This window comes from Muscardinus avellanarius (genome assembly GCF_963383645.1).
Source record: "Muscardinus avellanarius genome assembly, chromosome: 5".
Taxonomy (NCBI): Eukaryota; Metazoa; Chordata; class Mammalia; order Rodentia; family Gliridae; genus Muscardinus; species Muscardinus avellanarius.
This window is the reverse complement of record NC_137790.1, coordinates 86,479,908-86,499,136: the sequence shown is the minus strand read 5'-3', so window position 1 is coordinate 86,499,136 and position 19,229 is coordinate 86,479,908. Positions and strand designations below refer to the sequence as shown.

Sequence of the window (19,229 nt, the reverse complement as noted above, 5' to 3'; positions counted from 1 at the left end):
ATCTGGCCTGTCGTTTCAATATCCCAGTTCACATGCCATAATTTCATTCTAGATCATAACATTTTTGTCATAGGGGGGAAAAAACTAGCCTCAAGGCATTTTAATTGACCCCTTTTTTTCAGTTAAAGTCTCTAAACCAGCATGTTACAGAATTGCTCTTTCCACAAGATGGCCTTTGTGGTGGATGGCAGATTTCCCTGGGGTCTCACAAAATGACAGACTTTCACAATGTCTCTGGCTGACATTCAGACTCAGCTCAGTCTGGGTGTGATTTTAGGGCTAAAGTCACTCCACTTTTGTGCAATATATAAAGCCTGCTGAAACCAGCTGCATTCCCATACAGGTAGAGGAAAATACTTCTTAGGCTAATCCAAAGCTACCTCAAAGCACATACGTGAATTTTTTTTTTTTTTTTACAGTATTCAGTCAAGTGGCATTTTTATTTTTGCTACTGAAGACTGAACCCAGGGGCATTCTACCTCTGAGATACACCCCCAGCCCTTTTTTTTTTTTAAATTGGTGCACTGTATTCATACATCATAGTGGGATACAAACTTTTGTAGACATACATGCACACATCGCCCATTCAGCCCCCACCCGATCCCCACCCCATTCTCTCCCCATCCCTTCTTCCCATGCTTGGCTTAGTGGTTGACATCTAGTATTATAGCAATATATCCAAAATTAAAAATGATAATCTCACATAACAGTTTCATTTGTCTAATACCAAGCTTTTGATGACTTAAAGATAACATTTCAATATTTCTTTTTGCTTTCTTTCTTACCAGAGAATATTTTTTTTCTATTTTTTTTAGATGAAACTATCATATATTTATATATTTATTTTTCAGAAAAAAACTCTATCCTAATATGGAATATGGACTCTAGATACCCAAAACGATCTTGAAAAAGAACAAAGCTAGAAGATATGTATTTTCTGATTTCAAACCATATAAAGCTACAATAATTGAAACAGTGTAGTACTGTTCTAAAGGCAGATATATAAACTATTGGAGTTAAATAAAAGCCTAGAGCTAAATTCTTCCTTATATTGTCAAGTTATTTTTGACAAGGTTTCCACGAACATTTGGTGGTGGAAATAATAATCTTTTAATTAAATATTGTTGAAAAATAATAATTACATGGAAAAGAATAAAATTGGACCCTTACCTAATCCCATATACAAATATTAACTCAAATTAGATAAAAGACCTAAATATAAATCTTAAGACTATAAACTTTTAGGAGAAAATCTGGGTCATAAAACCTCACAACACTGAAATTGGCAGTGATTTCTTGGATATGATTTCAATGGCACAGGCAACAGAAGAGTATACAAACTCCCTAAAAAATAAAAAATATATTGTATATCCAAAGACAATGTAAACAGAGTTAAATGTTACTGATAGAATGGGATAAAATATTTCCAAATGCTATATCTGAAGGTATATTAATATTCTAACTAGACATCCTAAAAATTAACAACAATAAAGGCAAACACTACAATTTAGAGATAGGTAAAAGACTAACATAAATAATGAATCTCCACAGATAACCAATCTTAGTTGTCTGTTGGATGGAAAATCTTGTTTCTCTGGTTCTGGTGTGTTACCTAATTCTTCTTTGTAGTTAATCTCTTTGAGTATTTTCTCTAGCGCTGGTTTTGAAGACATAAATTCCTTCAGTTTCTGTTTGTCATGGAAGCTTCTTATTTCCCCATCTAATTTGATAGAAAGTTTTGCTGGGTAGGAAATTTTTGGCTGGAAGTTGTTTTCTTTCAGAGTTTGGAATATGTTACTCCAAGCCCTTCTGGCTCTTATGACTTGGTTTGGGAAGTCTGGAGTGATACTAATTGGTTTGCCTCCGAATGTCACTTGGTCCTTTGTTTTTGTTGCCTTTAAGATTCTCTGCTTGGCTTCCACATTGGTCATTTTGACAATTATGTGGCGTGGGGATCCTCTTCTCCGATCCTGTCTAAAGGGAGTTCTATAAGTTTCCTAGACCTGTGTATCAACCTCTTGCTCTATGTTTGGAAAATTTTCTGCTATTACTTCCTTGAAGAGATTGTTGATCCCTTTGGTTTCACTTTCTTTTCCCTCCTCTATTCCAATTATTCTTAGGTTAGCTCTCTTAAAATGGGACCATATTTCTTCAATATCAGATTCCTGCTGTTGGATATTTTTTTCTAGATTAGAAACTATGCATTCATTTTTGGAATGATCATCTTCTAAGAGCAAGATTCTGTTCTCCATGTGGTCTAATTGGTTGTTCGTGCTTTGAATTGAGACCTTTACTTCATTAATTGCATCCTTTATCTCTTTTTGTCTCTCTCTGAATTCTTTTCGAAGCACCTCTATTATTTCTACAGTTATTTTCCTGATTTGATCTTCTAGAAATCTCTGATTTTCAGTTTTATCGGGTTCTGATGTTGTGGGGTTGTGGGCATTCATTGCTCCAGTGTTATTCCTCTTTCCCATGATTTCGGGTGTTTGTGCCTTCTCTGGGTTCTTCCCTTGGGTTACTATGACTTCGCTTAAGGTGCTCTGGATCTCGAGTCTATAGTATCTCTGACCCCACTACTCCTTTACTGGGTTGTATCACAGAGTCTCTGACCCAGGGAGTCGATAGAGGCTGCTTTAGACTATTTGGGGTGCCAGGTTGCACGTTCTCCTATGGTGTGATATCTCTGCCACCATCACTCCCCCACTGGGTCAAGTCCCAGGGAGTACTGTACTGGGATTTCTCCTCTGTGGCCCGCAATTTGACTCACTGTTCTTGAGTACACAGATGTAACTGTACTGGACTCGGTGAATTCACTGCTGCTGCCACTGGTGGCAATATGGCGCCACTGCCACGCCCTCGGCCGTGAGGCTGGCATATTTTTTCTTCTCTGGTTTTGAGTTCCACTCTGAGTCCCTGCAGCATGTGCTGAGCTTAGCCACTGGGAGCTTTAGATGATTCCTGCGCCGAAAGATCCCGCCTGGCTGTGCTGCAGCAGCTCACCTCGGCAAGCCGTCTGGTGAATTCGCCGCTGCTGCCGGCAGTATGGCGCTGCTGCCGAGTCCTCGGGTGTGAGGCCGGTGTATCTCCTCTGTGGCTCTGAGCTCTGTTCTCAGTCCGCTTTCTCTCTGGAGCCTGGTGATTTTTTTGTTTCTCTGGTGATGGTGTTTTCTGGCTATGAAAGGCGCTGATTTTGTGGTAATGGATATTGGTTGTTAGTGGGACTCTTAAGCCCCGCTTTTCTCGGTCGCCATCTTCCCAGAAGTCCATATACGTGAGTCTTGCAGCACATACATGAAGCATGTGCAGTCCATCAGGAGGGGTGAAGGACGCCACATATGAGAAGCACAGGGGGTTTTGTAGTCAGACAGATCTAGATTTACATTTTGGATCAGTGCCTTGCACCAGGCATTTTCATTAAACTCTGGTTTTTTATTTGTAAAGTGGGAGACAATATAGCTATCCCTGAGGGAAGATTAACTATGATCATTGATTTATTCATTAATTCACGTTCATTGTTACTTGCCTTGCTCCAGGTTCTGTTTTAGAGCTTTGGGGATACAACCTTGGATGGATGAAGCCCCCATTTGCCATTCTAATAAGGAGCAAGAAAGAAGCCAAAAATAAATAAGAGCTGAGCTTGGTGGAACACGCTTGTAATCCCAGCATTTGGGAGTCTGAAACAGGAGGATCGCAGTTTGAGGACAGCTCAGCTACTTAGTGAGGCTCTTTGCAACTTAGTGAGACCTGTTTCAAAATGAAGAATTAAAAAAAAATAGGGTTAGGGGTGTAGCTTGGAGGTAGAATGCTCTTGGTTTCCATCTCCAGTACTGCAACAAACAAACACACAAACAAACGAAATAAACAAATAGGAAAATGCTACAATAAATAATAAAAATAAAGCAGTAAAATTAATAAAGCAGTAATATAATTTAGAGCTGCTGCAGCTTGTTTGTTTTCTCTTGGTAGAACCTGCCTGTGAAACTACATAGAACCTTATTTTCATGGATCTCCTACCTAAAAGTCAGTGGTCCTTGGAAAGGGCCTCGAGTCTCTAATCTCTATGGCCTAATGTGACTTCTCTAGAAATATTTGTATATTAGCAAAAGGTCAAGGCTTTAATTTATTTTGGTACTGGAGATTGAGCCCAGGGTCATTCAACCTCTGAGCTATACCTCTAGCTTTTTTTTTTTTTTTTTTGGTGGTACTGGGGGTAGAACCCAGAGGCTTTCTACCTCTGGGCTATTTTCCCAGACCTATTTTATATTTTATTTGGAAACAGGGTCTCACTAAGTTGCTGAGAGCCCACTAAGTAGCTGTGCGATCCTCCTGTCTCAGCCTCCCAAGTGCTGGGATTACAAGCGTGCGCCACCATGCCCGGCTACCTCTAGCCTTTTTAATTTTTTTTTGTTTTTGAAAGAGGGTCTCACTAAGCTACTAGGGTCTCTCTAGGTTGCTGAGGCTGAGAAGACCAAGACTTAGCTTTTTTTTTTTTTTTTTTTACTGGTGGACACAGGTCTGTGTGGCTCATGAATGGTGGTAATCCAGGGACAGATAGACACTTGGAGGCCTCTGCCTGAGAATTTACTTGCTGAATGTCTTATTGAAGTTATAGCTGGCATCCCAAGCCCTTACTAGGGTCATAATTTAATTGTAGCCTGCGAGAACTGGCTCTGATCCTGATGTTCAAAAGTGAAATGTGGGTTTTCCAAGAAAGCCCAAGGTGTTGAATGTTGTCACTCCAAGGCTAAGCATTTTAGAAATACCTAAGTGGATGGCACCTCAGTCTTGAAGGTTGCTTTTCCATCCCAGACCTGTGTCTCTTCCTGGTAGACCGATGAAGCATATGCTTTAAAGTGCTGACAAAATCAGGGCTCAAACACATACAAAATTAGTTTGCAAAACTTTAACCTGAGATTTGGAAACAGAAAATCTTGAAAGATGGTGCTCTAGTATGAAATGTTATGTGTTTTCTGTTCTATTTTATTTGAATTACATAGGAGCCACAAACTTTTAGAATTCAGGGCATCTAGAGGCATTGAGTTGGCTGGGTCTTATATCTTTCTGGGAGCTTCCCTGTACCTCAGCTCTCAGGACTAATACAGAAGTCTTTCCTAAATTTGAAATGTGGAGAATGCATTCAATTTCTTACCCTACTGCAGTCCTTCTGGCAGTTTTTCCTCCTGAAATGCTTGATGTCTGAATCACACAAACACTTGATACCCACTTTTTTTTGGTGGTGGTGGTACTAGGGGTGGAACCCAGAGGCTTTCTACCTCCGGGCTATACTCCCAGACCATTTTATATTTTATTTGGAAACAGGGTCTCACTAAGTTGCTGAGAGTCTCACTAAGTAGCTGAGGCTGGCTTCGAACCTGCGTGATCCTCCTGTCTCAGCCTCCCAAGCGCGGGGATTACAAGTGTGCGCCACCACGCCTGGCTGATACCCACATTTAATCATGCATGATGATCAGGAATGTGATGTGTTCCTGACTTTTTTTTTTTAGGTACTGGAGATTGAACCCAGGGACATTTTACCTCCAAACTATACTCCCAGCCCTACTTTTTATTCTTTATTTTGAAACAGGGTCTCACTACGTTGTGGAGGGCCTAAGTACCTGAGGCTGGCCGCAAACCTGTGATCCTTCCATCTCAGCCTCTCAAGTACTAAAATTACAAGCAAGCGCCACCACGTCCAGCCTGTCCCTGACTTATGAGGGTAAACGTACGAGAGAAAGAAGTCTTTGACACTACTGAGCAATGCGTTTTATTTGAGAAAGTTTCTTCTAAGATACAGAAATACCTTGTTTTTCCTGGTCTAGTCTTCACTCTTTCCCCATTTTCTATTGCTGTAGTAGAATGCAAAGTAAGGGCCAAAGAAAGGAAATATGAGTGCTTCAACGTAAGCTCCACTTGGCTTCCCCAGCCCAAGCTGAGTTGCACCATGTTCCCTTGGGTAGAGACCTGAGACAGCTGCCAGACCCACCCATTGGCTTTGGGCCCTCGCTGAGCTGGCCAATGGGCAAGAACAATTGAGAGATGGGGACTGCCTACCCCATGAGTACCAGGCTGTTGAGGTTAGGCTATCTTCTTTACATCTCTCTTGATTGCCATTGGTGGGCCTGCTTCCATACCAGAAGGTAAGAGCAATTTTATTCAGTTGTGTCTGGGTGGGGGTGGCTGCCTAGCCTTGCCAGGGATGTGCCCAGCAGGTTTTCCCATCTGTAGCAGATTGAGGCCATTAAGATGGGAGGATTTTTTTTCCATAGATGGAGTCCAATTAGATAAAGGAGAAGGGAATAAATCACGTGTCAGCTTGAGCAGGAAGGGCGACAAAAGACACATGTAAAGAGGCAGCTTGGGAAAAGCTGAGCTGAGGTCTGACTTCACACTTGAGTTTAGAATTCAGTTCTACCACTTGTTTCTATCCAGCAATGATGTGTTGAGCAGATGCTACGGGCCAGACACTGGGGTTCATGGGGTACAGAGATGAGCGAGACATAGCTACTGTCTGCAGATTGGGGTGATCTATAGGTCTGGGGACATCTTACAGGGTAGTAGAGGCATTCAAGTGGAACTAAAACAGGAGAGCCTGGCATATAGTAGGAAACTTTTAAAAATTCATGTTTTTGAAAGATATTGTGGTGCGTGTGCATGTGTGTGTGTGTGTGTGTGTGTGTGTGTGTGTGTCTGGGGATAAAACCCAGGGGTACTTTACCTTTTAGCTACAGCCCCAGACCTATTCTGTTTTTTAATTTTGAAGCAGGAGGCTGACCTCAAACCCACAACCTTCCTGTCTCAGCCTCCCAAGTACTGGGATTACAGCTCTATGGCACCATGCCTGGCCCCAAAAACATTTTATTGATAGAAGCACCTGGATTTGCCCGTTCTTTTTCAAGTCCAATCCTACCTGCCCCAGTGAGTGCTAACTATGAGACTTCTTGGTGGTTTTTAGCTATAGAAACAGAAGTCAGAGTGTGTGCGTGTGGAGGGGGGAGGATAGAGGTCAGAGCAGCCCTAGGTATTGGAGGCCATGGGTTTCCAGTCTGGAGAGGTTCTGGTTTCAAACAAAGCCTCATAAGGGTTCAGCTACCTAACTCTGATAGGAGTGAGGCCAGTTCTGTCTGACTAGGTTGGGGAGCAAGGGATTCCTTCATGGTAGCAGGATATGGCCAAAGGAGAATGAGGCGTCGGCTTGGTTCTTGGAGCAAGCAGATCAGTAGAAATCAAGCCCTGTAGCATAATCAGCAGCCCTTGTCACCTCCCTTCCTTACTTTTTGAGGAGTTTTAAGGAGAGACATAGGACCTTGCTTCTTGTCTTTTGTAAGGTGTCTTTGAGAATAAATGCTCTACTAACTCCTTGTGAAGTCAGAGGACCAGTGGCCCCAGGTACTTGGCTGAGGTTAGGAGGTGATGTTTTTTGGAAAGAAGCAGCTTTCAATTGAGAAAGCTTCATGTGGAGAGAAACTCATCTTGAAATGCAGTTGAAGGATGCTCTACCTGTTTTTGAGAGTACCAGTGTGTGTGTGTGTGTGTGTGTGTGTGTGTGTGTGTGTGTGTGTATGGGTGGTGAGCATGGGGATACTGACAGCTCTTCCAGGCTGAGTGAAAGCTTTCAGATGATTCTCCTAGAAGACAGACAGAGCCAAGCAGATTTCTGATTCTGCCATTTATCATTAGACTTTATCATGTAAAATTGTCAATATCCTAACAGTTTGATATTTCATATTTATTTATTTATTTATTTATTTACTTATTTATAAATAAACTCAGGGGCATTCTACCTCTGGGTTACACCCCAGCCTTATTTTCTATTCTTTATTTTGAAACAGGGTCTCACCAATAGTAGCTGAGGCTGTCCACAAACCATGATCCTCTTATCTCAGCCTTCCAAATGCTGGGATTACAAGGGTGTGCCATCACACCCTGCTGATCTTTATTTTTTATTTTACTTTAGTTTCTTGTGTGGTACTGGGGATTGAATCCAGGAGCATTCTACTGCCAAGCTATATCCCCAGCTCTATCTTTTATTCTTTATTTTGAAACAGGGTCTCACTAAGTTGCAGAGATCCTCCCTAAATAGCTGAGGCTGGCCACAAGCCTGTGATTCTCCTGTCTCAGTCTCCCAAGTATTGGAATTACAAATGTATGCCACCACACCAGGCTAAATTTTGATACTTATTTATATTTATTTATTTATTTTGTGGTACTGGGGTTCCTGGAAACCCGTCTACCTCCGGGCTACACTCCCAGACCTAATTTATACTTTATATTTGGAAACAGGGTCTCTTAAGCAAGTGTGGCTGGCTTTGAACCTGCGCAATCCTCCTGTCTCTGTCTCCCAAGTGCAGGGATTACAAGCGTGTGCCACCATGCCCGGCTAATTTTGATATTTATAAATGGCAATTTTATATCTTGACCAATTGGTTGCACTATCCTTTTGGTACTGGAAATTGAACCCAATGGCATTCTACTTCCAAGATGCACCACCAGCCTCCTTCTTCATTTTTTTTTTAAGCAGGGACTCACTAATTTGCTGAGAATCTTATTATGTTGCTGAGGCTGTCCTTGAACCTGCAAACATCCTCTCTCAGTCTTTGAAGTACTGGGATTATAGGCATTGCACCATTATACCCAGGTCTGGTTACCAGCATTTTATTCTCTTAGAGTTTCAGGTTCTCCTACTCAGTAGAGTAAAAAAAAAAAATAGGGGTATGGAAAGCTGATATGTCAGGAAGTTACTTCCAAGTGGTCAGAGGCATGTGATTGTCAGCATTGTGTGATACAGGGATGCCAGGAATGATGTATTTTAATGTGTGCAAGGTAATGTCAGTGTACACAGAGAGTCTTTATTTCCTGTCTGATTAATACTGTTAATGTTCAAAGGATACAAATGGAGTGGGGGTGGTACACACTTGTAATCCCACTACTTGGGAGGCTGAGGCAAGAGAATTGCAGGTTCACAGCCAGCTTCAGCTACTTAGTGAGGCTCTCTGCAACTTAGTGAGACCCTGCTTCAAATAAAGAATAAAAATTAGGGCAGGGGGTGTAGCTCAGAGGTAGAATGCCCTTGAGTTCAATCTCTAGTAACACACACACACACACACACACACACACACACACACACACACACACACAATGGTTGTTTTACTGTTTAGACTCTGAGATAGCAAAACCTGATTTTATATGACCTGCGTGAGAGAAGAATCTTAGAAAGTCTTAGATCATACTTTTCAGTTAATTTATTTAGTATTTTTATGTTTTAATATATTTGTAAACTGGTATAAATTGTGAATGTATTTTTGTAAATAGGTTTGTGATTTATTTCTTGCCTCATATATAAATATGTGGCGTTTCATTTCTTCCAAACTTAATCTGAAGCCGAGTTGTGGCTTTGGGATTTTGTTTCCTTGTTTCTTTGGCTGGGAGGTGGGTGTGGAGAAGAGATTCTTCACTCAGAGGTGGAGATATCTTGTAGCTTAAAGCACTGAAAGCAATTCAAATATCAACAGAATTATTTCAGAAAAAAAAATAGACATTTGGGAGGATGAAATGAAGTAAGGTTTGAAAGTGCTTTATCCAACTGATAGTCCAAAGAATGCTGGCCAGTATGAAAGTGCACCTGTTCTCCTCATCTGACATGATCCCACTTACCAGACGAGGAAGCTAAGTCTGAGGAGCAGTGACCCGCAGCTCACTGGTGTGGAAGTCAGAACGGGGTCTCCCGTGGATCATCATTTTTCTTCCGAATCATTTCTAAAGACTGGATCGTTTTCTTTTCTTCATGGAGTTCTTTCTCGTAAAAGAGAAAATAAGTAATGGTATCTGGCTTTTATGAGGATCTAATAAATGTTTTTCTCTGCCTTCCCATTTGTAAAAGCAGGCAAAGGTGAGATTATTTCTGGGGTTCCTTTGGCTCTGGCATTAGAAGTTTTTTCTTTAATGCTGTTTTTCCTGCTGAGGAGTTGGCATCGGGTTTGGTGACCTCTTTCCCCATACAGCTCTGTCTCTTTCCAGTCCCAAAGGGGGATCCTAGCCTTATATTTCACAAGATTCTGCTGTTGCTACTGCAATTCCAGCAGGTCAAAGTGAAATTCTCATACATTTTAACAAGAGAATGGGAGATTCTAAAGGGCTATAGTATTATAGCCCTTTAGAATCCCAAGAATGTCATAGTTATCTCCTTGTATACTTTTAAAAGGGAATGAACCCATGCTCATGTGGAATTTGCCAGGAAGGTCAGAGGAAGGGAAAGTGCCTGGTGATTCAGATTTCAAGTTGTATTTCTGTTCTCTTTTAGTTGTTATTCTTGGGCAGAAGTTATAGAACCTCTCTGGTCCTTGGATTCCTCTTGTGGCAAATGAGTTTTCCCTCTTGGCATCATGTGGGTGAAATGAGACGGAAAGAGTAATGGATATACAGCTGTGGTGCATAATATTAGTTTGCCTCCCTTCTTCCATTTATGTGTACAACACTTTATAAATTTATAAAAACACTTCTTCATACTTTCTATCATCTTGTTCTCACAATAATATTGTAAAATGGGCTAGGTAAGAATTAATATCCTACTTTTATAGGCAAGGAGTCTGGCATTGGGGCAGTGGGTGAAGGAGTTAAGTCACCCAGAAAGTGAGATGGAACCTACTGGGAAAATCAGGTCACTTGCTTCATAATCTGCAGGTGTTTTCACGCTATTTTTTTCATAGTCCCCATCCTATGGTGAAAAATACCAAAAGGTAGGGTCTGTGACCTTCATGCTTTTCTTGTCTTGTACATGTTGAAGAATCTGTTACTGGGCTCTGGAAGACCAGAGTGCACATTCCATCTTCTCTGTGTTTAGCTCTGGGATCCTGAACAAGTCACTCAACCTCTCTGATGCCCCTTTCCTTATTCTTAAAATGGAAAGTCAGAGCTAACACTTATTGAACATTGACATGTATTAGACAACAGTGTAAGCACGTTACAAAGTTTATGCTATTTAATTATTCAACAAACATAGAAGACTCAAACACATTAAGGATAAGAACTGAAACACATAAAGGGTAAGAACAAATTATCTGCACCTAAGCACTAAGATCATAGATCATGTGCTCCTTATTGCATGCCATACTCTCTCTCAGGATGGTTGTAAGAATTAAATGAGATATTAAGGACTTTACAAATCGCATTCTATAAAGGCAAAGAGTTCTAAGTGAGCCTTAGGATTTAGCTTCATGATCTATGCAAATTTTCTTTATAGACATGATTGAGTCTTAGAATACCTGTAGTCTTAGTTTCATTTAATGTTCCCCCTATAGAAATGGAAGTCTTTCAAAATCAAAGTGTAACAATTGTTTTATAGAAACAAGAATGCAAATAATTTGAAATTAATTTGGGGGGAAATTAAGCATCTCTTCACTGATCTTTACTTCTTATCAATTGCTGATTTTTTATTACTGTTTTTTAAAAAAATCTATTGCTTATTTTCCATCAAGAATTAGGTTAAAATGCAGCCTTTTTCTTGAAATCAGAATGTTTTTAGCCTCAGAGGCTTGCTAGGATGGTATATTCTTCCTCCTTATCTCTCATTCAGCACCTCTACCCCACATCACAGTCATAGACCCAAGAGATTATACCTCTTAGTGGAGAAGATGATCTATGACACTGCGGCATTAGGCTCAGCTGGTGTTCCCTTGGATTAGGAGAATGAGATCTCAGTTTTTAACAGAAGGGGAACAACTGGGGAACTGTGGAGCCCTCTGTCTGTGCCCTCCCTCCAAGCTCCCAATCACTCTCTAGTTTTGGTGTCCCTACTATGTACCTCCACTAGTTTTCTGGATTACCCCCTTCTGTGTTCCTGAAAGAACACAGCCTCCTGTGCTGGGCTCCAGCCCTAGCAAGAGTCGAGGGTCCGCGAGCAGTGGAGTGAGGAGTCTGCGAAGTTTGCTGGAGAAACAGCACACAGACGTAATGGAAAGTGAAGCTGCTCTCTTTATTTTAAATTATTGCTCTCTCTACTTTTGGTTTTGGCAAGCATTTTATACTTTCTTTTTTGGCTACATTCTACTCTTACAATTTTTTTCAGAAATAATACATCAGTAAGTATACAAAGAACTAATACATCAAGGCAAGGTGACAGACAGCCAGTTTCTTTTTTAAGGGAACATTTTCTCTTACAAGCAACCATGGAAAAGATCAGAAGTTTATTATTAATTATTAATATAATATCAAAATAATATTCTATGCTAAGCATTATATTTTTTATTACTATACATCATTGTTTTTTAATCAATAGGCACTACTGAGGAGAGGAATGTTTCATACTCTCCCATGTCCCAAGGCTGTGCCTGGGTACCCATCTATTCTGCTGCTGTCCACGTACCCATTGTACAACCAAAAGGGGTAGGGTTACTGGGGGGTCAGTAGCCACTCTACCATAGCCTACCTCTGATTAAATATGCTGGCTTTTTGGAATTCATGATGGTGGGAACAACTTATCTTGGCTCTGTTTTAGGTGTATTGTTAATATTTGCTTGGGAAAAACCTGGGGAGGATCAGTTGCCTTTAAGGCTTGTTCTGCTTGTTATTGTCTGAGTCTTTATAGAATTCTTGTTAGATTGGTCATTTGGAAATTTAAGTGCAACCCATAAATAAATGTGAAAGCTTCAGGGAGTAAATATTGAATTGTTTTAAACAATTTGGGGCCATTAATAACATAAGTCTCCAGTATCTTTTTGGTAACAAGGCCAATTTAAAAAAATTCCCAAATACCCATGCCTAATACCATACCCCAGAAGGAGATGTCGCGCTTTCATTCCAGGGAATGTCTGCTGTGCAGCATTCCTGCTAAAACGAGCCTTGCTCAGTTTTAGACTGGGAAGAAGGTGCGGCACTCATGGATTCTTCCTTTCTCACTTCTGGGGAAAATGAGCAGAGGGCCAAGTTCTCAGGTGGCATATTGCTGAAGTTGTAGGGAGAAAGGGCAGAGTGACAAATGGTGGGATGCTCAAAGGCACATGAAGCCTGAAGTCTCAGAAAAAACATTTTCCCTTAATATAAAAAGGGCTTTGCCAGTTTTCCCATCTAATTCACTTCTTTCTTCTTACTTCCAGACTAGCCAAACTACCTTTCTTTTCTTTCTTTCTTTCTTTCTTTCTTTCTTTCTTTCTTTCTTTCTTTCTTTCTTTCTTTCTCTCTCTCTCTCTCTCTCTCTCTCTCTTTCTTTCTTTCTTTCTTTCTTTCTTTCTTTCTTTCTTTCTTTCTTTTCTGGTGGTACTGGGGATGGAATCCTTCTATCTCTAGGCTACACTCCCAGACCTATTTCATATTTTATTTGGAAACAGAGTCTCTTAAGCCAGCAAGGCTGGCTTCGAACCTGCGTGATCCTCATGTCTCCGCCTCCCAAGTGTGGGGATTACAAGCATGCTCCACCACGCCTGGCCCAAGCTACCTTTCATTTTATTTCCAGCAGCTACTGAGAATACTCTCTCGAGTGTCCTGAGCCCTCCAGATTTAGTAGAAGGCAGTAAAAGTATGTATAGGTGATAAGAGCAGACCTTGAACAGAGACTCAGGCTCTCTGAGATGGAGAAGCTGTTTCTGTGCGTTGTATCTCTGATCCTCTTCTTCTCTGTCCTCAAGTCTCATTCTCAATTCTTACTTTATTTATAAGGATGGAAAAGAAAAATCTAATTCTAATTAAAGGCATTAAACAGTTAATCTTTTTTTTTTCTTCAGTACTGAGGATGGAACCCAGGGGCATTCTACCTATGAGCTACACTCCCAGCCCTATTTTTTATTCTATATTTTGAAACAAGGCCTCACTGCATTGCAAAAGGCATCACTAATTAGCCGAGGGTGTCTGCCAACCACAATCCTCCTGTCTTCCAAATGCTGGGATTACAAGTGTGTGCCACCATGCCCAGTTTATTTTTTATTTATTTATTTTTTGAATGTTAATAACAAGTTGGAGGTTTTATTATAAGCTATTCAGGAGAATAATTAAGCTATACAATGGCTCAAATACAACAAAATGTTGTTTTTTTGGAATTTAATTGATTTTTTTGAAAATATATTTTTTTTCGTTTGCTATAATTTTTAGAACAATTAACAAATAGTTTAAAAGCAACATGTATGTGTGTTTAACAATTTTAATAATTTTAACAGATAATCCTGTTTTCTTGGGGAGATGATTGACAGAACTCTATACATTACCATTTTAAAAATATTTTTATTGGTGCATTTTAGTCAGACATCACAATCAAATACATGATTTGTGCGGATATACAAGCACACATCATCCAATTAGCCCTTATCCAATCCCCATCCCATTCCCTCCCCCTCCCTTGATCCCATGCTTGACTTGGTGATCAACTTTGATATATTTGTTTATGTACATCATGTGTTTTAAAGAGATTCCATCTTCCCCCGTCCCATCCCCTCTCATTGGTCACCTTAATTGCTCCTCCATAGGGCCCTTCCTTCAACTAGATCTCCTCCTATTACCCATTTCTTCCTAGTTTTTGCATATTAGGGAAAGCATCTGATTTTTTTATTTTCTGTGATATTTCTCTGTGTATGCTGCATTTCAAGTTCTGATCCCACTCCTGAAGGCCCTGGCACCGGCCTGGCCACCTGGTAGACTCTGATCCCGGCCTCGGAGGCCCCAGCACCGGCCTTGCCTCACAGCAGACTCTGATCCTGGCCTCGCTGGCCCCAGCACCAGCCTAACCCCTCGTCAGGCTCTGATCCCATCCTTGGAGGCCCCAGCACCGGCCTTGCCTCATGGTAGGCCCTGATTCTAGCTTCGCTGGCCCCGACTCCAGCTTCACCCATCAGCAGGCAACTATCCCAGCTTCAGAGGCCCCAGAACTGGCCTTGCCTCATGGCAGGCTTCGATCCTGGCCTCGCTGGCCCTGGCATCAGCCTCAGCCCTCAGCTGGCTCAGGTCTCGGCCTCGGAGGCCACCAACCTTGCCTCACTGCAGCATGGCGGCCCATCCCAGCTATGCAGGGCTCCCTCTGATACCCCCCCAAACCCTTTTGCCGCTTAGCATGTTGTCCAGACTTCTCGAGCATGTGTGGCAGGTGCAGTCAGTCTACTCTTGGGGAGACTTCCTCAAGAGCTCAAGGTGAACTGGATTGGCTCTGTCTGCTCCTCCAATTTCTACCTTTGGGGCAATTTCTTCAGAAGATCAAGGTAGGTTGAATCAGGTCTCTGCCTCTCCAAAATAATAACCTCCACCTCTGTCACCAGCGCCCACACCTCTGCGCTGCCCCACCGGTGCCAGCACCCACACCTCTGCGCTTCCCCACTGGTGCCAGAGCCCGTGCCTCTGTGCTGCCCAGCTGGGGCCAGCGCCTGCACCTCTGCGCTGCCCCGCCACCATTCCATCAGTGCCACCTTCCTCCTGGTCCTCTGTTGAACTCCTTCCTTACATGATATAATGTCCACAATTCTTAAGCATGTGCAGCAGGTGCAGTCACCCTTCGCAGGTATTTTTTTTTTTTTTAAGTTCCAAGTGAATTGGATAGAGCTTGTCTGCATCTCCTGAGTACTGGCTGCTGCTGCCACCATCTTGGCCCCTCTCCAGTATTTTTTTTTTTTTTATAATAAGAGAAGACAGTATGTGTGTTTTGAAGAGGATGTGAGATCGAGCCCTCAGCAGCAATGAATTTTATCTCCCTTCTAAGAGCGGAGGCCACAGCCTCACCGTGTAGAGCAGGGTTTGCTGTTCTGGGTGCACCGTGGCCCCCGGCGCAACACAGAGGAGTAGGATGGCCAGGTATGCTGAGTTCCCGGCATGCGTGGCTCAGCTTCCAGCCCAGCACTGCACAGCTCCCTCCACCATACCTGGCTCATTTATCTTACAATGTGTGTTGTTAAGAGCACCCAGCATGTGTGGCTGAAGTGATCTTTTCTCAAATCCCTTCTGAGGTGTTCTTCAAAAAATCACTTTTCTTGTGTGGCTGGTGCCTCCTTGTCCTCTTGCTTCTAATTCTGCCATTATCCACTCTCTCTCCTGTATTCTAGATATGAAGTCACAGCTGGAAGTGTCTCCTTAAATTGTCCCAATCCGATACTAAACCATGATTTGGTGTCCAGGGCTTCCCCGAGAAATGCTTGTCCTGTTTGGCGGCTTGCGACCGCCACTGTGACCCTAAGGGCCGCCATCTTCCTAATCTATCCCATGCCCAGTTTAAACACGTAATCTTCAAATGGGAAAAATCATTTGAGTACCTGAGATGATAGCTTATATTCAAACAAACAAAACCAGAGATGGATTAAAGGGTGAAAATGTAAATATATCAAACTACAGGAAGACAAAAGGAAATAAAATATTTACCAAATCCTAGCTCAGATAAAAACTGTCCCAACATCTCTGGTTGTGTTTATTCAAGGTGAGGCTGTGTGTGTGTGTGTGTGTGTGTGTGTGTGTGTGTGTGTGTGGTGTATACACATGTACCAAGTGGTCAAACATGAGACCCAGAAGAAGGGAAAAAGAAGAAAGAGAATGGGGGGAGGGAAAGAAGGAGGAACAGTCTGAGAAAATGAGAGAAACGTGGGGAAAGAGAAAGGAAAAGAGCCAGGGAGAGAGAAGCTGGTTAGAGTTGAATAGATCCATCTGAGTCATCATTCCTAGAAAACTCATTGATGGATTTGTGCAAAGCTGACTTTTGGAGCTTTTCTGTGCCTGGCCCTGTGCTCAGGTCTGGGAGGATTAAGGGAGGCCCATGCTGCCGTCACTGAACTCACATGCCTGCTGAGGGAAGAAGCCTACATACAAGGAATAAAGCTTAGCATTGCAAATTTAGGGCAGAAAGAGGTCTAGGTAGGCTGAAATAGTCAGAAAGTTCTCACTGGAAGAGTTGAGTATTGAGAGAGAGGTTCTTGGAGTGGAGCCTGCTGAGATGGCTGGAGTCCTGCAGAGTTACTGATGGGGTGTACCATGTGGGGTCCATCTCTCCCATGCTGACAATGCACATGTGGATTTCAGGGCTCAGGATGCTGTTGCTGCGAGCAGTTCTACTTCTATTATTCCTGCCCAGTCATGCCCAGGATACTACTATTGAAAAACCAGGCGGCCTGGTTCCCATACCCAAAGGAGCCTGTGCAGGTTGGATGGCAGGCATCCCAGGGCATCCTGGCCACAATGGGATCCCAGGCCGTGATGGCAGAGATGGCACCCCTGGCGAGAAGGGTGAGAAAGGAGATGCAGGTAAGAACAAAATTTCTGGTTTCCTTTATCACAGACCTCTCCTAGGTAGAGGAGGGCTCCCAGGGTTATATGAGGGGATTAATTATTAAGAGGGGAGATGGAATACTTTTTTATATGACCCTTAAGCAGCCTGGAGTGGACTCAGGGCTGGTCTTTCAGGAGAGAGACTAGGTGGCACCTCTCTACCCAAATACCCTTTGACTCCCCTCCATCTACCTCCCCACCTTTACCTCTGTTCCCAGTATGTTCATTTTCCTGTTCTTTTTTTTTCTCCTTAATTCATGTTTTACCTAGTGGCATTTAATCACATTTACCCCCTACCCTGTAACTTATGGAGAACTCTTGGTTTAGTTAAGAAGATTAGTGTCATGTACATGATCCTGTTAGTAGTTACTATAAGAAAGTCTACTCCAGATGTGTCAAAATGAATATGAACACATGTCTAAAGTGAGAAAGACAGAGAAAATGTAATCAGTGCAGAGCTGGATTAATGATGAAGCAGGGCTTGAGCCAGGCCTCGAAAGATGTGTGGGCAGAATGGGGGCATCATAGTCAGAGGAAATGGAGGGAAAAACTGTAGTTGGTTGAGCCAGTGCATGAAGGGCTGGCATGGTGGAGGGTCTATGATGAGACTTACAGGAGCTGAGGTTGGAGGTGAGTTTATGGGAACCTGCTGGGTTGTGGGGAATGTGTAAGCGAGAAGGTGATATGTCTCCTTGCTCTGTCAAGCAGGCTGTGGGTGGAAGTTCCAGGGAGAGTGGCTTTAGTTGAAAAAAACCTTGTCAGGAGCCCTATTCCCTATGGTCACTGGAGTCTTCCTCATTCTCTAGGTCTTGTTGGTCCTAAGGGCGACACTGGTGAAAGTGGAGTGACTGGGATCGAAGGTCCCCGAGGCTTTCCAGGAATCCCAGGCAGAAAAGGAGAGCCTGGAGAAGGTGCTTATGTATACCGCTCAGCATTCAGTGTGGGGCTGGAGAACCGAGTTACTGTCCCCAATGTTCCCATTCGCTTTACCAAGATCTTCTACAATCAGCAAAACCACTATGATGGCAGCACCGGCAAGTTCCACTGCAACATCCCTGGGCTGTACTACTTCTCCTATCACATCACAGTCTATACGAAGGATGTGAAGGTCAGCCTCTACAAGAAGGACAAGGCTGTTCTCTTCACCTATGACCAGTTCCAGGAGAATAATGTGGACCAGGCCTCTGGCTCTGTGCTCCTCCATTTGGAGGTGGGTGACCAGGTCTGGCTCCAGGTGTATGGAGATGGAGACCATAATGGAGTCTATGCAGATAATGTCAATGACTCGACCTTCACAGGCTTCCTTCTTTACCATGACACCAACTGATCACAACCTGCTCAGGGCCTCGACTGGACCAAACAACCCAATCGAAGAACAGTCAACAAGTCACTGTGTTTTTGACACAGTGAAAAGGTCAACTTCAATGTCTAGTTTGAAGGTTCTGAACATTATTCTTTTACTCATTCATTTGTATATTCATTCACTCATTCATATGCCTTTTTATAAAAATAATATATTATATTCCTAGTCTGGGAGTAGACATGGTCCTTGGCCATGTAAGGGAGGAAACGTCACATACACAACACTATAATGACTACTAGAAGTAGTTGCTATTTTGTGCCCACCTTCTCTCCTGATAGTCATGATAATCCTGTTAAATATATAGGAAAGATGTTATTCTTTTTCTTTTTACAGTTGGGTCCTGAGGTTGAAGAAGTTAAATGAATGTCTAAGGTGACATGGGTATTAAGTGGCAGAGTTAAAAATCAAACCCAGAGCCATGGACTCTTTCTTCACACTCAGAGCCATGGACTCTTTTGAGCTGTGACCCTTTCAGAAGCCTATGGTCTCTTAGGGGCCTGTTGCCCACTTCACCCAAAGACCTCTGAATTGGTTCCATCAAGTCAGGAAGTCTCCCCAGCAGAACTCCCCGAGAGAAGGTGTTTGTGTGACTAGGTCTCATCCTGACTGGACTACACCATGGCCCTGAGATGCTCTGTACTTGCTC

The 19,229-nt window shown here is 42.5% G+C and overlaps 1 protein-coding gene across 1 annotated transcript; it reads left to right on the top strand.

The window, feature by feature from the left end:
* Positions 1 to 16,970: 16,970 nt before the first annotated feature.
* Positions 16,971 to 18,547, top strand: ADIPOQ (adiponectin, C1Q and collagen domain containing; the record flags this gene model as incomplete). The annotated part of the gene is made up of 2 exons (XM_080696730.1): positions 16,971 to 17,196; positions 18,027 to 18,547. Exons 1-2 carry the CDS (start codon positions 16,983 to 16,985, stop codon positions 18,545 to 18,547), a joined length of 735 nt encoding a protein of 244 aa, XP_080552856.1. The 5' UTR covers positions 16,971 to 16,982.
* Positions 18,548 to 19,229: the final 682 nt, after the last annotated feature.